The sequence below is a fragment of the Neltuma alba genome, unplaced genomic scaffold (genome assembly GCF_004799145.2).
Source record: "Neltuma alba isolate B1F8T4 unplaced genomic scaffold, ASM479914v2 tig00010924_pilon, whole genome shotgun sequence".
NCBI lineage: Eukaryota > Viridiplantae > Streptophyta > Magnoliopsida > Fabales > Fabaceae > Neltuma > Neltuma alba.
This window is the reverse complement of record NW_021635700.1, coordinates 112,172-131,182: the sequence shown is the minus strand read 5'-3', so window position 1 is coordinate 131,182 and position 19,011 is coordinate 112,172. Positions and strand designations below refer to the sequence as shown.

Here is a 19,011-nt window from a genome sequence, read left to right as displayed (position 1 = left end):
GCATAGATAGAATAACTCCCACCCCAATCTCATTATTCCCATGGTGTTAGTATTATATATATGAGTATAACAACACATGGTTGGTTAAAATGTGAGGTCCAGTTAAGGAGTCTTGTAACAAGAAAATTCAAATAAATTTATGTTTAGCAACAAATATAAGTTAATTGTAATGTAAACCTACACTATCTATTAAACCTTTCAGGTAGAGTTGTTCTTCTAACAATTTAATTTGCAACACATTTGCAATTCAACTAGCCAGTAAAATTATTATATGACGCAAGCAATGCTAATTAGTTCATCTTCCTAGAAAAGTCAATTAAAAAAAATAAAGCTAGAGTTGATGAATAAGGATACCTTGTAAACATGATCCACACTTCTTTCAAGAACTAGTGACCACATTCTTTCATTGTTCCACCCTCCCCCCCACTTTCCTACCCCACAATTATTCAACCCTGTATACTTTTTGTTAGTAAAAGGAATAAAGAAAATAATATTCGCATGGATAGAATAACTCCCACCCCACTCATATCATTCCCATCGTATTAGTATGATATATGTGATGAGTATAAAAACACACGGTTGGGTAACATGTGAGGTCTAGTTAAGTAGTCTTGTAACAAGAAAATTCAGATAAATTTATGTTTAGCAACAAATAAAAGTTAATTGTAATGTAAACTTGCATTGTCTATTAAACCTTTCAAATAGAGTTGTTCTTCTAACAATGGAATTTGTTATTGTAATAGACATTAATAAACTGGGCAGTGTTGGCAAAACTGGCCCAAGAGTGGGGTCTATTGGTCTCAAACGAAAATTATTATCTCTAAATCTTCTAAATGGAATGAAGTGATTGGCAGAATTTTGATATGGTAGCCCTTAGTAACTACTAGAAATAAACAAAATCTCACACTAACACTATACAAAAAAAAACGGGAGAATAACAATGAGGTTTCAAAGAAAGGAAAAAAATATATAAAATAAGTCCCAAAGATTGTCATTCTCTACTTTAAAACTTGTCATTACAGGTTACTTAAGTTGTTATTGGGATATTTTTAATAATTATTTTTCTTCCTTGGCACTTTATTGTAATTCTCTCTAAAAAAATCTTTTAAGGGGCTTAAAAAGGATTTTTCATAACGATTTTAGAGGCAAAGTAATTACTGTCGATGTAAAAAACTGAGAATTTCATAGCGATTCTTAACCACCGTGGAAAGACACTTTCCAAGCAATTTTTAGGAAATAATCGCCATGAAAAAGCTTCAATAAATAGCATTGAAGAACTTAGTATCCACGATGGTTATTTTATTAACTGCTGTAAAAGGTCAAAAAAAATTTTATATAAATTTGTTTTAATTTGTATATAACTTCCTTGTAATACCGAAACAAAATACACCAATTCCATCTAGCAGAATAGACCAAAACAATATAAAACCAATTCAAAGCTAAAACGCAATTTTTAGTAAACTCAAATTCAACTAAAATTCAATGAATTCAATACTAAAACTCAAATGTAACTCTAGGATAACTAAAGTTTCCAATTCTAATTCATCTAAACCTAATGGTCAATAACTTAACCAATCTATAGTTCAATTAAATGTAATAGACAATCAACTAAAAAACCTATATTCAATTATTAATACTGAAATTTTGAACTTCAACTACACTAAATGTTTATAAACCTATAATCTTAACTAATATTCTTGACAAATCATCCCTCATTGAGTTGATATTGTCTAGTTCATATTCCACCCTATCTCAAAATGCTTGTAAATTGAAAAGAACAAAGTCAACCAACCAACTAGCTAAGAAAAGAGGCAAATCGCAACAATTATAACCAACAAAACAACAACAACAATCTTAAACCAGTAAATAAAAATTTTTCTACGTAAAAGTTCTGAATCTAAAATAAAAACCCCAATGATATTCGTTTGCCATGAAATTTTATGCAAAATTTCATCATCAATCGAAATTGGTAACTAAAAAAATTTTTGGCCAAACATTCAATAGATTAATGATAAAAATTTATCAATTTGTCCTACAATAATCTTATGTGCTTGTTATCTTCCAGTCTTGCCCCATTGGATCTTTATTTTGATTAGAAGTAACCTAAAACACATTTGCAACTCAAAGGAATGTGTTTTGACAGGTAGTATTCCAGTGCAGCTAGAAGTTCTTCCATATCTCGAATATCTAAACTTGTCTTATAACCATTTTAGTTCAAGTGAGTTACATCTCACCCTATCCCGAACTTAAAAAAGATTGAGAAATAATATGTTCAAGACACATTTTAAAGGATTAAAATACTTAGCATGTTTTAAGTGAAAAAAGTCTTAGTATCAAGAAGTCATTTTTAAGTTTTATGATATTAACAATTCAAATAAAACTAGGTGTTCTATAAATTAACCACAATAATATAATAAAGGACAAGCATGAACAAACTTTTGGTTTTAAGGGGAGATGTGTTGAAGACACATGACTAGTAAATAGTGCCATTATTTTGTTCACTAATGCTAAAGCTCTGTGATGATCACAGAGGAGAAGGATGCACTACTTAAGAGCAAATGGTGGAACATCAAAGATAATGGCTCAAACTATTATTGTGACTGGCATGGCATATCTTGCAATAGCTTTGAAAATGTAATTTCAATTGACCAATCAAGAATCCATTCACAGCAACCTTGGCTAGTAGATCTCAACTTCATTACATTTCCAAAACTAAAATATTTGAATCTTTCTAGAATGGGAATAATAGGTACCACTCTAATTAAAATCCTAGCTCTTTGTTCATTCATCCAATATTTACATTTGTCTTCCAGTAATCTTACTTACCTTCCACCCTTGCTCAATTTGAATAAATGCAATCTATCTAGAGTCATTCCTTTATAACAAAAACTAAAGACTTGTGCATAAATTTATTTACTGCAGGTGATATCCCTTCTTTCATTTTCAATTTGACAAATCTAGAAGAGTTTGATGTTTCTCAAAATCAACTAATTGGTGGCATACCAATAAAGTTTGAATATTTATATTCTCTTTCTCTTCTAAATGTCTCCCAAAACAAGCTGAGTGGAATTGTGCCTTACTTTAGGAACAGGTTCGATGTTGAATTTCATGTTGACTTTAGTCACAACAAAATCAATAGACTATTACCATATGGGATATGCACTTTTCCATCAAAATGTAGCATTGATTTGAGCTACAATAATATCTCTGGTAATATACCTAAAGAGCTTAGTGAGCTGCTCTACATCAACTTGTCATACAATCATCTCAGCGGCTATGTCCCTAGTGAAGTTTATAGCTCTTTTCCTCATGACATTTTAAATGGTAATAAAGAACTACTTGGTCTAGAGAAGATATATGATTCTTCTAAAGATTCAAAGTCTTTGATGAAAATCATTATTCCTTTGACAATTTTTGTTGTCATCATATTTGTTGGGGGTTTCATCTGGTTTCATTTTTTCAAAAAGAGCAAGAAATTCATAATTGAGACAAGAGAAACAAAAAATGGAGATTTGTTTTCCATATGGAATTATGATGGAAAAATTGCATATGAAAATATTATAGAAGCAACAGAGGACTTTGACATCAAATATTGTATTGGAACCGGTTCCTATGGAAGTGTTTATAGAGCACAACTTCCTAGTGGCAAAATTGTAGCATTAAAAAAACTCCATAGAAGAGAATATGGAAACACATCTTTTGCCAAGAGTTTTCACAATGAAGTGAAGATGTTGACTGAAATTCGACATCGCAATATTATAAAGCTTCATGGTTTTTGCATACATAATCAGTGCATGTTTCTCATCTATGAATACATGGAAAGAGGAAGCCTTTTTTATGTGTTGAATAATGATGACGAAGCTAAAGAGTTGGATTGGAGTAAGAGAGTGAATGCCATCAAAGGAATAGCAAATGCTTTGTTCTACATGCATCATGATTGCATTCCTCCAATTATCCATCGAGACATAACAAGTAGTAATATATTGTTCAACTCAAAGATGGAGGCTTTTCTATCTGACTTTGGCACAGCTAGAATCATTGATTCAGATACATCTAATCAAACTCTTCTAGTTGGTACTTATGGTTATGTTGCTCCAGGTCAGCTTTCTTGATTTCTTTGCTACTTATCTTGTTGTGTTGTATTTTACAATTATTTATCTTTTAATAAATATTTATTTAACTTTTAGTTCCTTGCAGAGCTTGCATACACCTTGACTGTGACTGAAAAATGTGATGTTTATAGTTTTGGAGTGGTTACAATGGAAACAATTATGGGAAGACATCCTGGAGATTTAATATCATCTTTTTCAAAGGCCAACACTGAAATCATTTTGCTAAAGGATGTGTTAGACCCACATGTCCAGCTGCCATCACAAAAAGATGCAAGAGATGTGATTCTTTTGGTCATAATAGCATTAGCATGCTTAAATCCATCTCCCAAATCTCGACCAACAATGCAACAAGTGTCTCAAAGGCTTTTATCCTCCGACTTGCCACTAACCACTCCTTTTAATGATATCTCAATCCAGCATTTACTAAATCAAGATATGCGAATAATCTAGTCTTGATAAATAGCTGAGATTTGGCTTTATGTTTGCTTTGTGCCTTAGATGAAACCTCTAAGGATTTGTCAGTTTTATGTTTGCTTAATGCCTCACATGAAATCTTTAAGCATTTGTCGCAAAGTCTAGATTTGAAGCTTGCCATATGTGTAATCTCTTGCGGCTGATATTTGCCCATCAAAAAACTCTTTGCATGTCAAGTTTGGCATAACCTTATCTTGTTAAAATAATGAGGTATCAAACTGAATTATAAGGAATCTACACATTGAAGCAACCATCAAAATTTGAAGTGGCAAGATATGGAATAAAAACTCAATAATGATTCAATAAACTTATATATAACTAATTAAGTTAAAAATGTCATATTCAAATGAATGCGCAAGCTCTGTTTTTTGTCCCAAAGCGAATGTCCAGTCATGTCAACTCTCCTCTTATTTCTTATTGCGTTCAAAGTAAAATTGATTTTACCAATTACTGAAGTTCCGCAGTAAGATTTAAGTTATATTTTTTGTCAAATCATGCTAGGGTCAAAGAGGGAGTGAATTAGGTGAGTAATAAAATTAATTAAAACTTTTTGCAATGTAGAAAAGAAAGTAGATTATGACTTAATTGTTAAAGGTTTCATATGTATGGTGCAATGCAATCCTGTTTTTTTTTTTAATTTAGAATCTCTTATAGCTTATCCCCTTTTTTTAAAATCCAAAAATGTAAATAATAATAATAATAATGAGAAATTCACACTTGACAGTGATATAATGAGATATCAGAATGTAAATGCTGTAAGTAATGGACCATGCAAATCTTGGCGTGTTAAGAACAGGGGAAAACTCTAACATATTTGAAGCTTTTTTGATGTATTTGAAGCTTTTTTAATGTTTTTGCACAAGAATGTTGATTTCTAGATTTTATAAATCATTTGAGCACATGTAATTTTGAAATCAAAGCTCTTATCTCTTTTTACCAGAGACTCGAAAATAGGAAAAACACGTAAGATATTTACAAACTTCACCCCTTCTTCTCTTCTTGATCCAATTATTACATTTATGAACAACCATTTATAATCCTGCAAAACAATCTTTTTTCTTAATTTTGTTATCATAAAAATAAGTGATATAACATCTTTGAATAAATAAAAAATCAGCCCAGCCACACACCTCTAGATATTAATTAATTACCAGAGTCTCATTTTTTACTCTTCTAGATTTAATAAGACATATTTCATTGATTTATGAGTTTAGATGCTATCCATTAAATTAATTCTTCCCTTCAGACGCTAATCTTTCAACTAAATAAAAAAAAAAAATTAGTTATTTTTTTAAAGTTGGTTGCGTAATCTGTTTTCTCCTAACTATCCGCTAGAACTGCCAGTTGCATGGAAATTGAGAAAACCATTTCAGTGCCCTCCTGACAACCATATTTCATTGAAATTCGAGAGCACTGACTTTTGAAATCCCCAAAATCTGCATCTTTGTCTGTGGACCAGAATTTTGAAAGGGAAAACAGACTTTCATATAATACAACACAAATAATGGTCCTTGTGCACTAGAGTTCCAATTATACACTTCTTGCAACAATCGCAACACGATCAATGGGGGAATCAGGATAGCATAATTAAAAGGGAAGAAAAACAAGCTGCAGAGAAAAATCATATGCCCTGAAGTTCTTGAGTATTATCACTTTCAAATGGGACTTCATTGTAATTCTCATAGATTTTTAAGTATAAAAGACGCTACTTTTTTTCAAGGAGATAGAGATGATGCAAAAATAATCTCATGCAGTAATATTTTTAAGTAAATAGGTACTTAAGTGCTTAAGCTAGCTACCTTATTTCCATCAAAGCCAATGGAAAAAATAAAATATTATCTCTGACCCTTAATATAAGAGCTAATTAGCTAATTTTAGTAAATTAATGAAGTATGTTAAGTTAGTTATTTGTAATAAATAAGTATTTTATTTTCTAAAATAGTCTTGTTAATCATGTATATTAATTAGAACTACCATTTGACATAACCTTTAATATGTACAAGACGTACAACTATTATAAAGACTATTTTGAAAAAAAAAAATGAGATACAAAATAGATTGAAATTTTATATTTATGACCAAATTAAATATCAAACTAGCTTTTATGTTAAGGAGTAGAGATAGTATATATTAAATCACTCCGTTATTGTTGTTGCAATGAGCCACGCCACATAAGTTCTATGTTATGAACTTATCTGCTGGCTCAAGCAATTTTAAATTTAATTTCACTCTTTTTAGCCCAAAATAAAATTAAGTTTAAAAAGAAAATGACCATGCATGTTAACTTTAAAATTTTAACCTCATAAGTGAGTTTGCAAGTCAAAATAAGCATTTTCATGAACAAGATGTGAGCATGAAACTTCACAAATATTGTTCTGTTCTTTCACCAATTTAAATCACTATCGAAATAGACATCAATAAGTAAACCTGGCAATGTTGGCAAAACTGGTCTAGATGCAAGGTCTATTGGTCTCAAATGATGATCATCTTCCAAATTGTCAAGTAGAACAGAGTGATTAGCAAAATTTTGATATGTTCCCGCTCGTTAATGACCAAAAGCTTGCACTTCATTATTATATGTATATATATATAGACACATATAACTTAATGTTTACCCTTGCATAACATCATTGAAATTTAGCAGAAACACTTGCAAAACTTGCACCATTCCTCAGTTGCATCTGTTGTGTATGTAAAAGGGTGTGTCAAAAGTGAAGTCCCACATTGCCCAAGAGAGAGGGAGCTCAAATGTATAAATATTATCACACATTATTGGACTAGTGAATGGGTTAGAGGAGAAGGAGGGTCTTGCACACATAACAACAGCCTACCAGGAGGGAAACGTAGTTGAAAACTAGCGATTCCCCCCTGCGCACAAATTAAAACAATATCGGGCACCTTTTGTAAATCACTTTTGCAAAATTAAATTATGAAATGGTATTAAGTGAGCTTATCGGAAAATCCTTGTTTTGACCATTTATTTTTGTAACAGCCGAAGGTTACTGAACGTTAGGAGTTTTCAAACCGTGATTGATCCTCCATTAATCCTTAAATCATTTTCCATGGATTAATGACTGGTAACGTCTGGAATTTATCTCTTAAACGTACCAATGTTCATAATCGAAGGAATAAACAACGTTTATGGCTGTAACATCTGAAACTGAAATTTTATTACTGTAATCATGGTGCCCAACGTTCAAAAATTTGTGGCCTATATAAAAGAGGTCGAGGCAGAGTGTTCGGTGCACCGCTTGAGTTATCGAGCTCTCTTCCCTCCTTTGCTCTGCTGCTCCCTTTTCCTCTTCTCAGCTTGCTAGGTTATATTTTTCTACTGTTCTGTCACCTTGTTTTCTGCAGGAAGGGTTCGTTTAATCCTTGGGAGTGCTGCAGTCACGTTTACCTACGATGGCAGAATAACTCTTAAGGACAGTATCTACCGGCATGACTCGGACCTAGATGATACACCTCCAGTTTCCTCAACAGCATCTAAGGATTGTTTAATATAAGAAATCATTTGATTTTTATTTTGGTCCTAAATATAAGACCCCAATCCACTTTGTCTCTCATATTTATCTATTTTTCTCAAGGTAGTCCTTACAATAATGATAGTTTTAGCCAATCCACTTGATTAGTAAGGATATTTTTACAAAAATAACAAATATTTATAACAAATAACTAATAGAACTAATTTTTTTAATCTATTCAAATTAGTTAACTAGCTCTTATATTAAAAATTGAAGGTAGTTCTTAAATAAAAAAATTGCAGATTCAAGAAGAGCATGTCATAAAGGAAATGTAGTTTTTGAAGCTTGCTTAATGTTTCTCACAAAATTGTAAGGTTGCACTTATTCTTAATGACAACACAGTCAAAGCTAAAATTTCATTATTTTTGTCTTTGGGAACTGCAAACCAAACATAAAGAAGCAAGTAACCTGGGATGACGGTTGGGCGGCCAAGTTATTGGGCTTTCGATGTCCCAAATACCTTTCCACAACTTTTATTATGATGGCTTGTAGTAAGAACCAGTTCTTGATACTCATCATTGCTGTAAGATTTGTACTTTAAAAATATAATTTTAAGAGTTTAGATTTAAAATTTTTAGCTGATGATTTTTTAAGTAAAAATATTTTTTGAAAAACTAACGTTTAAAAGATTATTTTTATTTTAGATTTTACACACATCAAAATATTAAATTATCAAAAAAAAATTATGTTAAACTTAGACTGTGAAATTTTTGAACGTCCCACATTCCCAAATTGAATCCCTGGTAATACGGGGTCAACCGGTCAATTACATTTACTTATTAATTCTCTAATATGTATTTTGTTTTTGCCATCAAGTCACTAGTTACTCCCTTTAATTTGATTCTTCTTATAAGGTTTTATTAACAATTTTGTATAAGTTAAAAAAATTAGTAAAAATTGGTTAAAGTTTCTAAGATTCCAAAAATTACCTTAAATGATTTAGTTAAAAAAATTTTTTTTAAAAAAAAGTCATCAATGAAGTCAACTCTTTGCATCACACACGTTATGATCATGCACACTCCAATGACTTTGACGTTGACGATGGCTCATCAAAAAGGTCCTTCATAAACGTAGAAAAACAAGTTGAGGAGTTGCGTGGTTTTTGCTACCAAATTATAAGCACCAAAATATATTACTCCCTCTATCCATAATACTCCTCTACTCCTTAACGGATTTAAGAGTTAATGTCTATCTTATATGTAAGACTTATTTCACATTGTTTTTTTAAATTAACCTTCTTGATATTTCCTGAATAATAATAATCAAATAGGAGAGGGAGGGAAAGAATTAAGAAAGATAATTAGAATACTTTAGAATAAAACATATTATATTAACTAAATTAACTAACATCCTTAATCTATCCAAATTAGTTTACTAAGTCTTATATTAAGAACCAAAGAAATATAAAAAGTTAGTAATTAAGTTTTCTCACAAAGTAAAGAAGTTAGTTAAGTCATTAAATTTGTTTCAAATTGATAAAAGTTACCTATTTTATCCTTATTAAAGAATTTGATTGAAAAATTCGCTCACACCTCTCACATGTAAAACTTTCTTGCCTGCTTGTAACAATGGTTAAAAGTAAAAAGCTATCATTAATTATTTTGTCAAGCTCTTGTATTTCGGATCAAAATTTTTTATACCTTGTCAACATTTTATATTTTGAACTAAAATTTTCTTTTAACCAAGTTCTTATGTTGTGGACCGGAATGAATATATATGTTGAAATGCAGCGGTTCAGCTTTCATCATCAGAATAACAGCCTTCCTAAAATAACTCGGCTTCTATGATAATTTTGGTGATCACTTAGCTTTACTTAACTAATCATTACTATTTTTGTACTAACTGTCATTCTATAATTTTAAATAACGGTGAATAAAAAAATCAAATGATCTCAAATACTCATGAAACTTAAAATTAGTTCTCGACCGTTCATTGAAACTCAAACAGGTAAAGTATATGCGTATTTAATAAGAATAATACTGAAAAATATTACTATTACTATTATTACTATTATTATTTTTATTATTAAATTTAATGAATTAATTTTATTTAATTTCGTTCTTTTTATCCATATACACGTGAGTAAATTTTTCTGACAGGATTGCAAGTGAAGGCTTTTGTACAGTACTATATCTGGTCTTTAATATAAGAGCTAGTTGACTAATTTGAGTATATAAAGAAAACTAGCTAAATTAGTTATTTGTAATAAATAGGTATTGTCTTTCTTAAAATATCCTTACTAATCAAATGCATTAACTAGAATTACTATTATTACAAAGACCACTTTGATAAAAATACATAAATATGAGGGGCAGAGTGGATAGAGTCTTATATTTAGAACCAAGATAAAAATCAAACAAGTTCTTATATTAAGTATAACAGAGGTAGTATTAACTTAGTGAATGGTGACTGACAATGATCATTGAATTCCTTAATAAAACAGTTTTCTTTGTCATTTCTTTTTATTTTAATAGCAGTATAGTTTTATTATTTGACACAGGTGTTTAGAGTCATTCAGTTAAGTTTCTCCTAAACGTCATAAATAATTTGTAAATATTTTAAAAAATAAGTTAGTTATTTAAAAAAAATGTGTATTTAAGTACCTTTTTCAATGACTGGCGACCCCTGCCCCATAATTATTTAGGGTCATCTTGATGAAGACCATTAACAATGATCTTTTGCGATGGCCAAAAAAAAAAATAATAATAACAATGATCTTTTGCGTCTTGTTTGATTTCTCAAAACAATCAGAAAAAAGGTTAAAAAAAAATATTTAAACAAGTTCAAGTTTCTTTGGTTTTAAATTAAGCGAGTAAATATTAATGGCCTGAAGAGTTAAAAAAAAAAAAAAGTATCAATAGCCTAGAATCATGAGTTAGATCGAACTCGAGACCTCTAACTTGGAAAACAGTGTTCATATTGCACTATGCACTGAATTATTGTACCAATAGCTAAGCTTGACCGATTTGGTAGAATGTAATAAAAGGTTGTGATTTTTTAAAATAATTATAAAAAATTCAGGCATTTTCTAATAAATTGTCACACATGATGCTTGGAGCTTGGATCCGTACTGTTCTTATCACTGTAATAAAATTTGTACCATCTAAAATTTAATTTGAACTATCTAAATTTAACATCTTCAATGTACAATTTTTAATGATAAATTAATTTTTTTAAAAGTTGTAATTTTTTTTAAAGAAAAACTAAATTATGCTCCTATAAAGACCCAGCTTCTTCACTCATTTAGTGATCACTTTGCATGAATCAGTGGGCATTCTCCAATATTATGCTGACTACTCCAACAATAAGCACTATGACAATAATAGTGATTTTACAACTATGCCCTGCCCTTACTTTCTTCCAGAATAGCAAAGGAGAAACATGCTCTATTTCAAAGCAATTAATGGCAAGAAAAGGTATATTTCTATAATTTGATATGTCACACGTCTTTGAAAATATAATCTTAAAAGTTAAAAATAATGGGTTCTTTTTCAAAGCTCCATAGGACCACTATACTGTGGTGTTCATCATCTCATGTTTGACAATTTCATGTCCATTTTTGTTATGATAACTCCAAAAACTAAAGAGTTTAATATTGACCAAGATCATTAACCACTAAGGCCATCTCACACGATATGATTAGTCCATTTGCCATTGGACCTACATACTCCAACCATTTTGGCGCGTAGAAGTGATTCAATATTGCACTATACATAAAGACTCTGTTGATGCATTCATTTGGTGATCACGTCATGTAAACTAATGAATTGAAGATGGGGTGTGATAGTGTTTTTTTCATTATGCTTTGCTGTAAATTGCTTCCACATTAATGGCGCAGCATCAGTTGCCATGATAGAAGAGGAGAAACGTGCTTTGCTTCATACCAAATGGTGGAATTTCAGCAACAGTGCCCACAATTTGTCAAACCCTTATCATTAGGAAGAGATATATTCCGATAATTTTGGAAGCGTGATTGAGATCTATCGACCAGTGACCATTGCACAGCACCTTCCTTGGCTAGCTAATCTCAACCTCATTGCATTTCCGAATCTAGAACATCTCATGCTTGTTTGAATGGGTTTGATATATGCCATTCCTGTCACATTCCGAGAAATTTCACCTCGACATAGGGAATTAAAAATTTAGATGAGAGCCAATGTAGAAACTAGACGGAAAGGTAAAACAACTTTTGATATGAAACCCCGATAAAGTCCGAGCTGGCATTTTCATAATTATCGGTCTAGGAAGGGCAAAACAGGAAATTTTGAGAAAAATTCTAGAAAATTCCTAAAAAATGGGGAAAATGCAAATTAGAGGTTTTAGAATCTCAATTGCGACCCAAAATATGAAATTATTGTGAAAATGAATTATCATAGAATTTCCTGTAAATGGAATTTTTCAGGAAAATACTGGGAAATCGGAGGAAAATAACTATTTTAATTAGTTAGAGGCTTCAATAAATCTGAAAAAATGTGAAAAAATCATATAAATATTTTTTTTGACTTTATAAAATTGGTTTTATGCTTTGAAAGCTCAGGAATTAATTTTAAGAAATTTATCTTCCTATAGTGATACCAATAGAGACATAATTAGAGAAAATTCAAAATGAATACCTAGAGGTGCCAAAAAAATTTTAAAAATTTTATAGATCACATTCTTATATTAAAAGGTGAGTTATCATAGAGAGAAATGAAATTTTGGAGGTCTGGAAAAATAATGCTAGTAAATAGTAACTGATAAAGTATCGGAATGGTTTGGGATTTTGATTTAGTCTGTGGGTCATATTTTTAGACCATCCTAGACCATTTGTGGGGCCTATATTAGGCCTAATTCAAATCCAATTTCGTGCAGTTTCTAGACCCTACTATTTTTAATTAAAATAAAACCCAAAATTGTTGGATAATTGTTGGAAAACTCTAGTAAGGGACACTTGTTTAGATATGAAGTTATGTAGCATTTGATGGCTACCAACTCACCATATTACATGGCACTTTAGGAGTCTAATTTGGGGGAAGGATGGCAGCTTGGTTGGTCTATAAATACCCCTCCCTAAAATACAAGAAAAATGTTAGAAAATTAGAAAAAGAGGAGGAGGTATTGCCACTTTTATTCTAGACCAAGGAGACCAAAAATTTTAAGGTATTTGAGCAAGGAAACATTCAGTTTTTACCAAGTAAGCATCAACATATGCTCAAGCTTTTCGATGCCTAAGTTTCAAGTTAGTTTAGTTAGGGTTTTAGCTTGAAATTCTTTGGTGACATGCTGCTCAAATTCGGTTTGATTGTGAAACTATTAGGGAAGGATAGAAACCTTAAATATGATATGGATCAAGCTTGTTTAAGTGATGTATGGAGTGGTTTTTGAAAGAAAATCCACCTAGGGTCCTATATGTTCATTTCGGCTAGATCAAGTTAGGGGTGCAGGAATTTGTTTTGCATGGATTTGATGATTCCAATAAGTTTAAAATGTGTTTTTATGTAGGGATATACTAAAAGGAAGTGTATAAAATCATTGGAATCAAAAATGAAATTTTTGGAGGCTTTAATACCCCTATTCAGCCAACATGATTTCATAGGGAAGGAGTTTGATTTTTGAAAAAATAATTAGATATTTGAATTCCTCATGAAAAATTGTGTAGGATTGGGCCAAGAGATCAATGATTCTAAAAGAGGAACTATTTTGTTAAAAATCCAAGAAAAAGGGGGGAAATTGTTAAGTTAAAATTAAAGTGTTGTGTTTAAGTTATTAGTTGTTAATGTAGTTGTATTTATGACTTGAATCAATAGGTGTTGTGAGGAGAAATCAAGGAGACACACAACCCCTTTGAGGAGACCGAATTAATCAAGTGCTAAAAGGTAGCATTGAATTATAATTTGATTGTTTATCTTGCTTGTTTAATGTGGTTATGTTGTGTGCTTGGATTGAAGAATTATGTTGTGTTCTTGGTTGATTGGATGGCTTTGGATTATGCTTTGGCCAAATGCATTGAATTATGTTATTGTGGAAGAGTTGGTGTTCCTCTCCTAGCATGGTATTAACTATGATTTTATGTGGTTTGATTATGCCTTGAGATGTGATAACACGTCACATTGTAACTTGCTTGATTCACATGATAATTATAATCCAATTGCTATTGAGATTTTTTTTGAAATCTCATTCCTTCTATGTTAATTTATGTACCAAATAAGGGATGGCTCATCCAATGGCAAGGGCAAGGAAATGGTATTGGGATGAAGAAGCATTATGGAATTCATGATGTGTTGGAAAAGTTATGTAATGTTTTAGTTAACTTTATGTTGAGTTGTAATGGATTTTGGATGATGACATAATGTAAATTATATCTTTATGGCATGTTCTAATGCTGAAACATTGAGTAGTAGAATGTCCAATTGGTATGGAAAAAGTAAAAAGGAAACAAAATTCAAGATAATGGAAAATAAGGGATAAAAATGCCCTAAATGAGGCTAAACTTGGGATACATAAAATAATAAGCAAATGATGGAGTCTGGACCTGAGATTTTTCAAACAAATAGATCTCATTTTTAGCTTTAAATCAAGTGATAGACTACTAAATTCAGAGTTGTGTGCTAAGAGTTATGCCCTTCGAAAGTTGGGCTAAAATACTGAAAATTTGAAAATTGACCATAAACAATGCACTTAGTAGAATTTTCTGGTTTTGTTTTAGATGGAATTGAGTCTAATGAATATTTTTCCTTTAAATATCTCTTAGCAATCTTCAAATGAAAATTTGAACCACCTCATTTTTATTTTTCTAAAATTAGTTATGAATTTTCAAAGTTGACCTAAATTCGGATGAACAGTATACGAACAGATTAAATAGGAAAATTTTGGAATGGAAATTTTTCACTCAGAAATGTTTGAAAATCATTATAATAGTTCCGATTGACGTATAATGAGATATTAAAGGAGGTGTTACAATTCCAACCCATATAGGATCTTTTCATAAACTTATCCATCTAGACCTGTATTGTGACAGTTTTACTGGTGAATTATATATCTTCCATTTCTACTATTACCTTACAAATTAACTAAATTTTGAAATATTGTATATACCTCCACACAACCTACTACTTCTATTGACAGGGATAATTCCATCATAGATTGGAGCTCTCTCACTTGTCTAGACTTGTTAAATAACAATTTGACTGGTAATTTATGTATCTTTTCTTTCTACTCTTACCTTGCAAATTCACTAAATTTTGAAATATTGTATTTATCTCTACACAACCTAATACCTCTATTAATATAGATCATTCCATCACAGATAGGAGCTCTTTATAATCTCACTTATCTGGACTTCTCTTGTAACAATCTTATTGGTATGTTATGTCTCCTCCATTTCTACTCTTACCTTGTAAATTCACTCAATTTTGAAATATTGTATTTACCTCCACACAACCTAACCTCTATTGACAGGGATCATTCCATCACAGATAGGAGTTCTTCATAATTTCACTTATCTGGACTTGTCTCGTAACAATCTCACCGGTGTGTCTCTTTTGTTTCTACTCTTGTCTTGTAAATTCACTCACTTTAGAAATATTGCATTTACCTCCACATAACCTAATACTTCTATTAATAGGGATCATCCCATCATATATAGGAGCTCTTCAAAATCTCACTTATCTAAAATTCTGTCATAACAATGTTATTGGTGAGTTATAGGCCTTTTATTTCCACTCCCACCTTGCAAATTCACTCAATTTAGAAGTATTGTATTTACCTCCAAGCAACCTAAAATCTCTATTGAAAGGGATCATTCCATCATAGATAGGAGCTCTTCATAATCTGATTGATATAGACTTGTCTTATAACAATCTTACCGGTGAGTGTTAGTGGCAGTCTCACCCAAGAGGGGGGTGAATTGGGTGAGTTATAAAAAATTTTGAAATTAAAACTAAGAAATATAAGAAATAGAGAGTGTGAGTTTAGAATGATTCCACCGTAGAGAAAGAGACACAAGATTTATACTGGTTCGGTCTCAACCACTTGACCTACGTCCAGTCCTCAGAACACCTCTGAGTATTTCACTATGTTCTAAGATTAATCGGGCTCTTAGTACCTCAGTACAATAATTAAAACTCTCAATCACTCCCCCTTACTTCCTGTAAGGTTACAGACCCACTCAAGAATCCACACCCTTGAGTATCACACAAATGTGATTAATGAATAGTAAATAAACTCTCTTACAGAGTGAATAAATGATAATCACTGACGCTCGGTGTTATGGAAGAATAGAGTATTGAATGCAACAATAAAATTCAACAGAGGGTAGCTCGCGTATTCAATCTGTTCATTTAATGCTTCTTCGCACCTTTTATAGTTGAGGTCATTTAGTAACCGTTAGACGAAAGAGCTTCTAGCCGTTGAGAGTCCAGTTGCGTGTCTTTCCAGTTGCAACGGTTTTCGCCATTAATGCTTCTGACAAGGTAGGTTACAGGCTACTTGGACAACCGTTAGAGTGCCGTTGGGATTTTCTTCATAATTTTCAAAAATACATTAATTTAATAAGTTTTTCTCCATAGAATAAGATCAGAAGTAGAACCGAACAAATAATAAAATGAATATTCATAGTTTATGGTTAGAATCAATCAGCTGTTAGATACGCTGGGTAGTAACTGAACATGCTTAATGGAAGGGATGTTCGATTATTACTTGATTGATCAGGTTATCGATTATTTTGAGTGAAAGCTTTTGAACCAGATAATTGAGTGAAAGCTTTTGAACCAGATAACTAAGATTATCGATCAAGTGATGGATCAACGGTTTATCAATCAGATGATCGATAAAAGGAAATAGTGACATCCTACTATGATGCATAGACAATGAAGATCAAGGTTGCTTTTGATTTTGAAACTCTCTAAATAGTAAAATAAGACATTTATGAAGGCTGAGAAAAACTCGAATGAAATATATGATAAATTTTGAGAAACATCGAGGCTAGTTTAAGGTTTAAACTGAAATCACCTCATGATTGAACAAGTGATCGAACACTTGTTGATCGATCAGGTTATCGATAACCAGAGTGTTACAGAACTAACTTTTGAAACACAGATTTTTGAACACTTTATCGATAAATAGATGATGGATAACCTTATCGATAAACAATAGGCAAAAGTATATTTAGTGAAAACACAGGCTAGGTAAGTTGATCGAATAGGTGATTGATAAAAGGTTGATCGATAATGTTATCGATAAAAAGATCTTTTCTTGTAAAACCAAAGAGCTTATTTATCGATCATGTTATGTGAAAACAAGGTAAACACGTGTGGTTATCGATAATATTATCGATAATTTGATTATCGATTTGGTGCTCGAAGAGCCACGATCTAGCAAAGATATGCTGATTATCGATCATGTGATTAATAATTTTCTGATCAATCAGGTGATCGATAAGCCACTAAAATAAATACCTGCACGCAAAGTTGTGAGGCAATGTTCGATCATATTATCGATAAATGGCTTATTGATAATGTGATCGATAAATGGCTTATTAATTATTATTATTATTATTATTATTATTATTATTATTATTATTATTATGTGATACCATTATTTTGTTCTCCAATGCTCATGCTGCTACGGTGACCACAGAAGAGAAGGACGCACTACTCAAGAGCAAATGGTGGAATATCAACAATAGTGGCTTTGACTACTATTGTGACTAGCATGGCATATCTTGCAATGTCTTTGAAAATGTAATTTCAATTGAACAACCACAAATCCATTCACAGTAACCTCGGCTAGCAGATCTTAACTTCACTGCATTACAAAAACTAAAATATTTGCATCTTTCTAGATAAGGGTTAACAGGTAACATTCTGGTTTAAAGCGAAGCTCTTTAGTCATTCATTCATCCAATGTCTTACAATAATCTTACTTACATTACACTCTTACTAGTCTTACTTATTTAGAATTGCTCAATATGAATGGAAACAACCTAGTTGGATCTATTCATTCAACTTTGTATTTTACGACAAATATCAAAGACTTGTTTTTGTACACAAATTTATTTATTGTATCACAAAAACCATTATTATATAGTTGAATAATCATGGAATGGAGTTGACAGGTACCATTCCAACTCAGATTGGAGCTCTTTTTAATCTTATAAATTTGGACTTGTTTTGTAACAATCTTACTGGTGAGTTATGTGCTTTATACTATTACCTTACAAATTCACTCAATTTAGAACTATTATATTTACCTTTTCGACTTAATAGAATAGGTTATTATCAAGTATCATTCCAATGCAGATAGGAACTCTTCAAAATCTCAATTATTTGAATGTGTTTCATAATAACCTTACTAGTGAGTTTTCTTCTACTCTTGCTATCTGGGTTTTTAACTTTTTATTTGATTAGCAATAACCTAAGACATACATTTGCAATTAAATGGAATGTGTTTTGACTTTTGACAGATCCAATTCCAGCTCAAATAAAAGGTCTTCCACAACACACATATCTAAACTTGTTTGACAACAATATTGTTTCAAATGAGTTACTTCTCATCCTTATCCAAACTACAAAAAGGAAAAAGAAATATCACATTGAAGACATCTTTTAAATGATCAAAATACCTAGCATATGTTTTGAGTTTAAGAAAAACTATGGTATCAAGAAATCATTTTTAAGCTTTATGATTTGAACAATTCAAATGTAATTCAGAGAATTACAATCAAGTTCTGAGGAAGAGAAATAATTGTTAAAAAGTTTCAATAATAACCTCAACAGCTTAGAATGACAAGTTTCAAAGTAGACAATGACAACTTTTAGGACTTGTTTTGTAATTATTTTCCTTCCTTAGGATTTGATTGTAATTCTCCTAATGTAATAAGGAAAAAAGAATAATATGCTGAATACTCTATGAATTAACCACAA

General features: G+C 31.2%; 1 protein-coding gene across 1 annotated transcript; it reads left to right on the top strand.

Annotated features, from left to right (window-relative positions):
- Window positions 1-2,912: 2,912 nt before the first annotated feature.
- On the top strand, window positions 2,913-4,562 carry LOC114759976 (MDIS1-interacting receptor like kinase 2-like; the record flags this gene model as incomplete). The annotated part of the gene is made up of 2 exons (XM_028949224.1): window positions 2,913-4,098; window positions 4,198-4,562. Coding segments are annotated over 2 exons (1,551 nt in total), but the record flags the coding sequence as incomplete, so codon positions are not given.
- Window positions 4,563-19,011: the final 14,449 nt, after the last annotated feature.